The sequence below is a fragment of the Cynoglossus semilaevis genome, chromosome 4, assembly GCF_000523025.1.
Source record: "Cynoglossus semilaevis isolate Cse_v1.0 chromosome 4, Cse_v1.0, whole genome shotgun sequence".
NCBI lineage: Eukaryota > Metazoa > Chordata > Actinopteri > Pleuronectiformes > Cynoglossidae > Cynoglossus > Cynoglossus semilaevis.
In genome coordinates, this window is record NC_024310.1 from 6,683,742 (window position 1) to 6,695,589 (window position 11,848).

An 11,848-nucleotide genomic window follows, 5' to 3' on the forward strand; every position below is an offset into this window, starting at 1 on the left:
TAAACCCAGGTGATTATGTCAGCAGAAAAAATAAATAATAATATTTGATGGATTTGAGAAACAGGAAGAATATAAGGAGAATTATTTATCATTGCTAATACATTCAAAAAATCATCCGGTCCTCCTGAAATCCACCTTAACCCAAAAAAGTGGCTAAGATCCCTGTGATTCCAGATCTACCCACAACCACAGTAGCAATAATTGAGGAACAGTGGTCGTGTAACATAATCATAACAACAGTGGATGTCAGGGTGGGTGGGGTGAGTGGGAGAAGGGCACGGCACAAACAAGGCATTATGGGCTTCTTATACAGCAGATCGTCAGAACACAGAACAGAACATGAACACGTTGTTCTACCATGTAACGTCTGATGGACAAACAAGAACACACACGGCAGCGACCTAAATACCTTTCTGCCTCGTCTCATGTTCATTCTGAGCAGAACAAGCGTCACTGGAGTGGGCTGTCTCTTTTGCTTATTTTTTTTTCTTATACATCCTTCTGTTCTGTCCATGATACATCACCCTCCTCGCCCCCTCCCCTCCACGACTCCTGCGCTGCCACACACTCGCTCAGCCACCCACATAATATCACTTGACATGCCACTCAAGGTCGCTCAATGATTCCAGCTCTGTTCATCCCCTCTGCTCTTGCCATTAGGCTGCTCCCATTTCCCATCTCGCCCCTGGGGCCGTTGTCTGTAACATGCATTAGACGCTCTCACTTCCAAAGGGACAACAGAGCCATTAAATGAACAGCCGACGACAGACAAAGTGGCACCTCCCCATTAGCTGTGTCACCTCCCACGGCATGAGCAAGACTTAACCAAAATTGTTATTTGCCTTACGGAGGCAGAAAAAAAAAGACAAGATAAGCCAACAAAACAGGATTCCTTTTTTAAAGGTGCTCTCTGTGTAAATATAGTCAGTCACCCCTGGGGTTGGGGGACGGGGAGGGGGAGGTTTATCACTGAACATGTTTTGTAGATTATGAAAAGAATCTAGATGCTTTTAGAGCAAAAGAATGTTCCTGGAATTCTTCTGACGTTAATGGCCACTGGCCTTAAATCTATTTTACTAGAAAATTTGAGTTGACAAACAAGATGACGTTGTACGACACCATTCTGCTTTTTTGAAATTCTCCTGATTTAAATCTTGTTCCTTCCTGTTTTTATTTAGTATTTATATTTAGTAGTCAGACTTGTTTTATTAATCCCCACATCATTTTATTTATATGTGAGTCAAGCAGATCATCCTTTATTTGTCATATATTTTATATTTAAATCTGAACAAAAGGTGCCGTTAGTAAAACATCTCAGCAAATTTTCCTTGTGACCAAAGCAGATTGGACAAAGCAAAGCATGTACAGTGGAGATACGAGTAAAAATTTGAGATACGAGCACGCTTACAAATGCACTAATAAGCAGCCGGAACGGAAAATGTTTTTTCTGTTATTTCTTATGGGAAAAATGATTAGAGTCATGAGTTCAGTCCTGGAATGGATTATGTTCATATCTTGAGGTTCCACTGTATAATGAATAAAAGTTTGCAGTTGTTTTTTTAAACACATCTGCCATAGCACAAAGTGAAAAACAAAGGGTTGTTTTTGTGACTTCTGCAACGATCAACAAACGTGGAGCTGCAATGTACATAGAGGACAAGAACACCACGGAACAGGTTATTGTTATCAAGTATTTGATTTGGTGCAGAAGTGTTCTGTGACTCAGTCTCCAGGCAACAGCTGTACACTGATGCTCCAGGACCTCACTTACCCTCAGTCTACGTCCATAAACGGTGACCTGGCCACGAGCCTGCTCCTTCCTCTGCCTCCACTCCACCAGGTTCAGGCCGTTGTCGATGGCCAGGGTCACGTTCCTCTTGCTGACCGTGGGGTTGACGGTTCCCGCGAGGAGGTGAGGCTCGGTGTGCAGCGACACCTCCATGCCATTGGCCAAAACCAGCCGCAGGGAGCCATCCAGACCGATGAAGTAGCTGTTGCGAACTTGATCTGCATAGTGGAAAATTATTATAATTATGTAGTAAAAGGCGAGAACATCAGTGTGATTTGAAGCTGATGAAAAAGGACCAAATCTAGTATTTATCTCAGTGAGAGGTAAACATAATGTCCTGAAATACCGCTGCTCAGCAAAAAAAGGTCATTAACAGCACTATTTAACTGGACCTTTGCAATAACATTGGATCAGTGACAACAGAGATCAATACAGAGGTTTCCCAGTGCCAGTAAAGTTTTACAGCTGTTCCAGCAGCCTCCAGGACATAGAGGATGAAAACTATAAAAAAAGAGATAGTGGAAAATTATTATAATTATGTAGTAAAAGGCGAGAAACATCAGTGTGATTTGAAGCTGATGAAAAAGGACCAAATCTAGTATTTATCTCAGTGAGAGGTAAACATAATGTCCTGAAATACCGCTGCTCAGCAAAAAAAGGTCATTAACAGCACTATTTAACTGGACCTTTGCAATAACATTGGATCAGTGACAACAGAGATCAATACAGAGGTTTCCCAGTGCCAGTAAAGTTTTACAGCTGTTCCAGCAGCCTCCAGGACATTAGAGGATGAAAACTATAAAAAAGAGATGTCAAATTTCCCTGTGGCCAGAGAGAAAACTGAGGAGGACGCTGACACAAAGCCCACACAGCAGACACACAAGCACACACTGACGAGAGATTCATCTGAACGATGTCATGCTCCCAGGTGAAGACTGGCCTTGTTGCAGCTCCAGATCAGTGACTAATGTCCCCAGTGTACGTCTCATGTCCATTTATTGCACTAGTCCAATCGCCTTCTTACAACTGACATGGTTTATGAGGAATTTGATGATATATAATTAATACCTACATTTTGATTTTTCAAAAATCTAACCTGTGTTAAACTCCTGGCACAAGGGCCACTTCAGGCTCACAAACCCACGAAATCTGGCCCATAACTAGATGTCAATAATAAAGTGATAGTAACATTCTGGGTTATTTTTTTTTTCAATTTATTTCTGTTTTCCCTCCCAATTATTAAAAAGCTCTAATTTGTAGCCTTTGAGTAAAGTGGAAAAATAAAACAAAGTGTCAGTAATGTGTCACTGAATGGTTTAATCCAGCCCAGTGTTTATGTTATACTGTAAAAAAATTATAATAATAAGGGGAATTTTTTTATGAATCAAATCTGCAAGTACAATAAGAATACCTAAAAAAATGTTACTCTTCAGCTAAATCACATGCAGTTTTTATAATAATATTTAATGATATCGTCATTTTGTTTCTTGTTTGTGTGAGTTATTACCTTGAGCAGTAATGTTCCTTGGATGACCTTTTATTATACTGTATATATATATATATATATATATATATATATTTGCCTTTATCCTTTGGGTTTAGGTTTTGCTTTTCCCACTCTTGCATTTGTTCAATCATTGAAAAGAAAATGTATTAATTGTGATAAACATTTGTAATGGAATTTAATTTTTCTAGAAACACCACTGTGCAATACAAGCACACCAAACACACTGCCCCAGGATTTCACTCTATTTAAAGCATGCACTGGGGAGGATGAAGGAGGATCTTCATTCTCTGTGTCTCTGCCAAAACCCACCCGAAATTCCTGAACATTCTCTCGCTTTAAGTGAGCACACTGATTTCTTTATTTAGAAATAACAAACGCTGTGTGAAAAAGAAAACGGGTTTGCATCTTTTTCTTTATCTCAGAGAGCCTCAGGTTTGTTGAACTGCTGAGACAAGAGAAATGTGTTGGGGGAAGCGGCAGCAGAGCTGACCTTGCACTGGCCCTTACCTCTCTCCATCATGATAACACCTCAGGGTCTGAACACAAACGCCTCTGGGGTGGACTCAACCCAGGCATCGTCTTTAGAGACCAGAGGAAACTAGAAATATTTTTAAACTGGAAGTGTAATGCTAATACAAGCAAAGGGTTGAATTCAGCAGGGACCCGCCTTACCATGACATTTAAGAGTCCTGTAGTGTGCTTAAAACTAAATAAATGATCATGCAGTTCAACTGACCTTTACAGTGAAGCTCACTATTTACAGCTATCAAATAAGCACCAGGGTATTATTGTTTATAGGACACTAGGCTTCATAAATGTGGCTATATTTATTCTAACAAGGTTAAGGTAAATTCACAATGTCACCAGAAACCCTTCAATATGTTATTATAGCCCAGTGTATTAAATTAGAATGAATGTAAACAGTAGAAAAATTACGTTTAATTAATTAATTCGTTACGATTAAACTTAAGAAAACAATTATGTACTTATTTTTAATTTTTATACAGAAACTTATGGATTTAACAATATATGTATAAATATAAAATTATTATATTGACATATTTTACCATCTAATAATGTGTTTACACTTTTGTACCATGACTGATGATTTACAGCATTCTACATCGCACACTCACACTGATAAAACCGACATCCTCGTGGTGTGACAATAGCGCCCCGGCCCCGAGGACAGCGATCTTTAAGGCTGTTCATTCACGTGTTATGTGATCACCCGGTGGCGAGCTTTCAAAGCAGACAACAGTGACTTAATTAACAGCAGAGTTCCTGGCGCCGGTCTTCTCACAAGCAGATGTCTAAGACAAGGTCATGACGCAGGGGTGACTGGTCCCTTCATCAACAGTGGGAAACCAGAGATTGCTGTCCTCTATTTCAGACGTGTTATTTTCAGGGTTTTGGACACATTCCAGGCTAAATCAAGTGATACCAAAGAAAAGGCTGAGGGTGGGCTGGACAAATTTCAAAAAGTCACAAAAACAGGAGGATTTTGCCTCATGTAAAAAATGTATATTAACTCTGAATTTCTCTTCACAACCTATTTTATAAATCAATATTTTTGCAAGCAACTAATATAATTGATTTGTTGTATTTTTGGTAGTTATTTTATCAGTATGTACTCTACACAATAGGTTAAGTAGGTTTGGGGTGTATTCTACACAATAGGTTAAGTAGGTTTGGGTGTTACTGGTATCAGATGATCTTTGCATTACTGACAGTTAACAGGTCTACTCCCACTGTGTCCAATTCTGACCTTTGGCAAAAAAAAAAAAAAAAAAAAAAAGGAAATGGCAGCATTCTTAAGACCCACGCGTCACATTTACAACTTCTAGTGGCTTAGTGACACAGAAATCTAAACCACTAAGATATAATGTTGGAAAGTCCACATGATGGTTTGTTTCAGTGACTCTCAACTAGACCATGTAGAAAATGTTTGTATGTTTTACACCATCCTAAAGTATACTGTAGGTCCTGCAGTATTTTCTAATCTAACAATATTACTTCCATGACTCACTTGCTAATGCTTGGTTTCTATGGTTTCTTTGCTTTAGGGATTTAAGAAACTCCGGCGTTGGCACGGTGCACGACATAGAAGCAGGTTAATGATCTGAGGTACGACATCGATTTATAGTGTGCAGAAAAATGATCTGAAGTCATGTAAACAATGAACTATACTGTATTGTCTTCTTTTCCAAACAAAAAGGAATATATATGGTTATTTAGGAACAGAACAGAAAGGGAGTAGAATTAAAATAATGAATGAATCCCACTGTTTTTAAGCAGGATCCTTGCATCTAAAACAAATCTAAATACTTAAATAAAGAGGAAAATTTTAATCAAAGGATTACTGCCTGCATTTAAAGGTGTTTCAAAGATGAAACTGGAGAAAAATAACCCCACTTTACCCTGCATGAGTGTGTAGAAGGTGCCAGAGGCTGACAGGTTAGTGGTGACGGTGATATCCTCTTTGTTAGAGCCTTCTGTCTGGATGCGGACTGCGCTGTCAACATCTGTGCGATAGCTGCTCACTCGGCCCGTTGGGTAGGTGATGTTAGTCAGACGTCCGTAAGTGTCATACCTGGAAAGAAGTACACAGGTATGAGCCGGAGAAGACAGATTTTAGATCGCAGATACAAATCATAATGAAATTCATGGTCGTAAAATATAAATATCCTTCAGGCATATATTAATGCATGTGGATGCATGAATGTGTTTAATTACTGCGGCTGTGACATCACAGAGTTTCACTAATCATGTACCGTTTCCAGGATAAACTCATATTCCTGCAATCACCACAGAACTGAAAGTTGTTTTTTTTCTCTGAGCCATTTCACTCTTGGTGACTTAAAAAGTGAAAAATGCATCAACACGAGTGGCAAACACAGCAACAAATCCAGTGAAGGTGGCAGCCAGTGGTCGTAAAACCGAAAACTATCAGCATTAATCAGTGGAACCCAATCAGCACAGCTTCTAAAAAGGGTGCAATCGTTCGCAGTTTGCAAATCAGTTGAACAAATTAGAAATTACCCTTCCAACAGCAACGAGCTGGGATATTAACCCTTTGATGCCCAATATATTTTCACCTTCTAAAGCACAACATGGGTCAAAAATGACCCACAGTGATTTTCCATGTGAGTGTTTTTTTGCTGTATATTTTTAAATCTATGTATTCCAACATTGAAAATTCCAAGTATTCTTTTATTAACTTGAGTTTTTGATTGGTGCAGGCCGTTATCTACATCTTTCGTTTTGTATTTTATAGTTATAAGTTTACGTTTAAGTTTTCGAAAAAGAAAATGGAACCACAAATAAAGCTTTCCACAAATTTACCAACATTTGTCCACACAATCATGAAGCCCTTATTTGACCTCAACTCAAGTCAACACAGACATGACGTTTGAAGGAGTGAAAAAGGTCTGTAAAAAAAAAAGAAAGAAAGTCCATAGACAATAAACAACACACAATAAAAGGTGAAAAGATTTTATCGAGTGCTGAAGGAGGTTCCCTCAGAGGGTGACTCGGGTTTAGGACTCAATCACAATAACACGAGTGTTTAAGAGCGTGGGTTTTGGATAGAAGAGCATTTATTCTGGGATTCATGCCAGCTGTAACTTTAACATCAAGGCCAAGGAGTTTGTATGGTACTCTTAAAAGAGTATGTTTAAATTGATAGACTTAACCTGAGACTTGGCAACGGGTTGGGAAGTTATTCAAATGACATCCAATATTTCTAATTTCTGAAAATGAAATATGATGTACATGTGCTTAGCATCATAATATTTTAAAGAGTGAGAGCAGTAGGAAAAAACAATGATGAACACAACAAAAAATAAATAGACTTCTATTTTGGAAAACTAGCTCAGGGTTTACAAGATTAGTACTATCACCAAATTTGATAATGCAGTGTGTGATAAAGGAGCAGTCAGACGTGACTCCTGCAGGAGACGCACCTCCCCGGGCCTGAAAATCAGTCAACACATCACAAACAGGAACACGACTGGCCAGATTGTTTCATTTCACTTTGAGAGCACATCAACATAGAACAATTTGAAATCTCTCAGACTGCCACTGTTCCAGAATAGGAGTGTGAGTGAACGGTACATTACTTAGACTGAAGGCTTTTATCTGTGAGCTGAATACAGATTGGAAAGCCCCTGTCTGATGTTGCAGCCTGCCACAATAAAGCCTCTAATAAATGAGATGGTGGGTGCTGGTTTACGGATATTTCCTCAGCATGGGCATCTCAAATATCCAATACGGAGAATGAGAGAGGAATCATCTCCCAGTGATAAATGTTATCTGATTTCAAAAGTAGGGACTGGGGTTTAGAGATCTATTTCAACCCCGTCCTCCACTTGACGAAACACTAAATACCAGAGTAATTTCTATCGAAAGCATTTGATTTCTTCGAGAGGGGTTTATACTCAATCAGACAGACATTCTCCCTGTGTTCAATGCACAATCAAAGCAAGCAAAGGGAAAAAAAAACACACCAGTCGATACCCTTTTTTTCTCCGAATATAAGATCATATGCACACAACACTCAAGACCCTTATACACTCAGAGACGAGGTGTGTCACGTAAACCAACACAACGTCCAATGCACAGAAGTGCAGGGATTTATATTCACTGAGTGACACTATGGGGAAGAAACAGACATACGTTAGATATAGACAATGATGCACGCTTGAATATGCTACCCACCCAAGAGGAAAAGTTAGTTTGTTTGCTAACAGCAAAACAGCATGTGCAGAAAAATGGTATAAATAAGTTGTAAACAACACTACAGTTAAAAAAAAATTATAAAAAAGTGTTACTTCTATTACTACAACAACAGCTGGATCTGGGGCTAAAGTTAGTTCCTGAGATATTCTGAGATAATCTGAAGAGTTTGTTGATGGGATGTTCATTTTTAGGTAAAGAAATGACCAACCGACTTCGACCTTTTCTTCATAACATCCCAAATGACACTCAATAAAGTTCTAAATTCCACTCCATTTGATTCTAATATTCTAGTTTTTCCTTAAACTTCCTTAAAATCTACCAAGACTAGAGGCAAAGGTCGCTATCGGAGTGACCGTATCCACGGCATTGAGACATACAAAGAAGATCCACCTGTTTTGATTTCGGAAGACTTTGACCACTGGACAAAAATCTCCTTCTAAAGTGAGATGCGGCTGATAGGCTACGACTTGATCCCTAACCCAGACTCTTGTGCTCTGCCTCAATTAGGGCTTTGGGCTAAATCCAGTCCTCCATTCCTCGGGCTTCAACACTAAACGACACATGTTCTGCTTTGGCTCTGCTGCCTATTAGCTTGCTTTCTCTGGACCAGAAGGGCAGGCGGGACAGGGTTCTCAACAGAAGGAGGGGACTGCTTTCCCCTTGAATGGCCACAAGTCCATTTAGATCGCATCAACTCAGTGTCACATGCTAAGTCTCTGACCTTTTACGCTCGCATCCCACAATAGAGCAGACACTTCACATCAGTGTCGGCTCCAAGCAAGAGATTTTTTTTTCCTCGTATTTTTAATTTCAGATTTCTGCCTGAGAATTTGAAAACATATGCTTCTCACAACTGTAGAGGGAAACAAAACAAACAATCCTGTGATTAGTTCAACCTCATTACAAGTCGTGTAACGTGATTTAAAGTGTTATTATTTACAGATTCAATTGAGTGAGTACCATTCTCATGTATCGAGTGGCTAATTCATGTTTGTAACATTACTGGGCCGTTAATTTGAGAATAAGAAAGCCATTAGCAACCCACAGATGATCGAATACATTTGCCGTAACCCTAAAGTATGAGTACTTATCATGACAACGGGAAACATTAGGGGGTCAGCGGAGCATCTGTGTATACATTTAATGTCAGAACAGATGAGGATACAAAGTTCAGACCATGTAGCAGATGTCTTCGGCTCTGCAGACAGTCCTCGAGGATTTTTCTTTCTGCAGTCTTCTAAGTCAATTATAATTTCTTGACTATGAGTTGAAAAAATGTATGCGTAAAAAAGTAATGTTCATTGTGGAGTGGGGTCGATGCAGAGGTCAATTCTTGTGATGAATTACTGTTCAAGTTGGTGGAGTGATCTTAAAAACAAATAATTTAAAGACAACAATGGAACAAATACAGGAGTGGGTGATCTCCATTAAACCTCATGTTGACATAGTAATATATATATTTATATGTATATAATATTCATTTGTTTTCAGAACTACCCATGCCATTATTGCGTAGAGTGAAGACCATCCCGACCATTTCCATACAAATCCACACCTGTCCAACTAACTAAAGACCAATCTGCATGTCTTTGGACTCTTAGCAGCAGCAGAAGCCCCAAGGAAAGCTTCACATATTAGAAGGTGCAAACTTCACACTGAGAGTTGAGATTTGCTGGTATTTGAAGTTTTATCTGTGAGGCACCAGTCACCAAAATATGTTTGAAGGCACTTTTGTCAATAACACAAGATGAAATAAAGTCCATACACACATTTACTCTAACAACAGACTCCATCATCTGCCCCGCCCATATTTAATGGCCAACTTGCTGTCTCCCTAGAGAGTCAAACAATGATTTATTCAGACAGAAACAACTGCACCAATCACAGAATATGTTATTTCTGGTTTGAATATAAGATATTATCTCAAAAATACAGTGCACGGTTAGATTTCCTGTGGGAAATTGAGGCAAATACCTGTTTTTGTTTTTCCTTTTTCAACATGCACTTATTTTTCAGTCAAAACAAGGAAACCTGTGCTCAAAGGCTAGGGGCTCACTGCAACAAATCAGAGAATTCAAACGCACTCTGATTCTTTTCTCACACCAGTTAATCCACTCTACCTGAAGGAACCCCTTCACATGGCTGCGTCAGTGCCATTTTTACTTCTTCACTCTCTGACAACAAGCGTCTCCTATGACAACCCCATTAAACACAGGTGATAAACAGCTCCTCAAATTGAAGTGAACACCTGATTATGTGTCAGACTCTTATATTCCTCCAGTGAGGTATGGCAGATGTCTGAACAGCCAATCTGCTTCATCACACTTTTTGGAATATCACCCAGTTAGCACAGGGTCCCTTGGTGCAGCATATTAATCCAAGGGACAGATTGTTTCACAGAAGTAGCAAGAACATAAAATCCGTGGCTTATGAGTTTCAGCAAGTACAGTAGGAACGTTTTCAACTGCTCATCTGTTCCCCACAATGGGCTTTACTCATTAAAATATCTAAAGAAATGTTCTCACTGCCCTAGACACTATTTAAAAAAGATGGATGTCCTCGCAGGGTTTTTTTTTTTTAAAGCATCTGGATGTGACATCTTGTAGGCAATACCGAATCTGGCAGGCAGTGCTGGACGCTGTAAACTGTCTGGATCAACTCCCTGGTAATAAAAAAGTGTATTTTTTTTTTCAAATTGACATTCTTGAGTAAATTGTAGTTATTTTATCTTTTAAAATTAAATATTTATTGCCACAGTGAGCTGGTTAGAGGTAACAGAGTAAACTTGTTCTACCTTTCTTTCTACTGTAAATGAGAGATGAACTGTCTGCTCCAATTGTAACTGTAGATGTAAGAAAGTAGAAAATAAAAAAAAGATGCAAAAAAGATAAAACCTTTTTTGAGTTAGAGCCAAACTTTCTTCTAACTCTTGGTTTGCAAATTTCAGTTTTTAGACCCTGTTGGCTCCAGTTTACTTGATGCACCTACTGCCTTAATATTTCATATAGAATTTAATTAAATTAAAATTTAATTTTCTTACCAAACAAAACCTGGAAAATAAGGATAAATTATATATATATGGGGTAAAGAATTTAATAAGAAAAGTATGTATATGAATGCTGGTCAATACTGGTACTGCACCCTCAACTGTTTCTTATAGAAACAGACCAATAAAAAGGAAAGTAAAAATTATTCATAAATTCCAGGCCTGTGGGTTAAACATTTGTATGTATAGATGAAGCAGCAAATTGTATAAACACTATGTTTTTGATTCAGGCACCATGTGCTGTTTGCCTCGTTCAATCACTGCATCTGTCCAGTAACTGAACGGTCTGGGCCACGTGTCTGTGGGTAAGGCTGCAGATGGGTACCACACCACGTAGTAATCCTGTTGTTCAAATGGAAATAGGATTACACGTCTTCTACAACAAATTGTCAATCGTGGGTGAAATAGAAGTTGGGTTGTAGAATAAAAACCTTGAATGTTAACATAATCCTTGAATTTAAACATGAAGTCACTTCAGTACTTTAGGATTAAGTGCTACCACAAAGAAGTAATCCTTATAAAGGAGTGTGTTTGTGGTAAGACAACAATTCATACATTTAGATTAGCAAAAAAAAAAAAAGTGTTTTGTTTTTACTCACTCAAAAAATGTTGTCCATCCATTCTCATTGGTCTTAGTCGCCAGAAGTCCCGAACTTCCATGATAGGTCATGACAGCAAGTTCCTGTCCCTGGGCAGCGACCGTCTTCAGAGCGCTGTTGGTGCCAATGGTGAACCAGAACGTCTGTCCATCGGGAACCATGAGCCA

General features: G+C 38.8%; 1 protein-coding gene across 1 annotated transcript in view; it reads right to left on the reverse strand.

Annotated features, from left to right (window-relative positions):
* tenm4 (teneurin transmembrane protein 4) overlaps nucleotides 1-11,848 on the reverse strand; it is a 179,676-nt gene that overhangs the window by 16,999 nt on the left and 150,829 nt on the right. The window contains 3 exon segments of the mRNA XM_025054911.1: nucleotides 1,772-2,007; nucleotides 5,717-5,889; nucleotides 11,682-11,848. The exon segment at nucleotides 11,682-11,848 is cut by the window's right edge and continues 48 nt beyond it. Coding sequence (XP_024910679.1) covers nucleotides 1,772-2,007; nucleotides 5,717-5,889; nucleotides 11,682-11,848 — 576 coding nt within the window.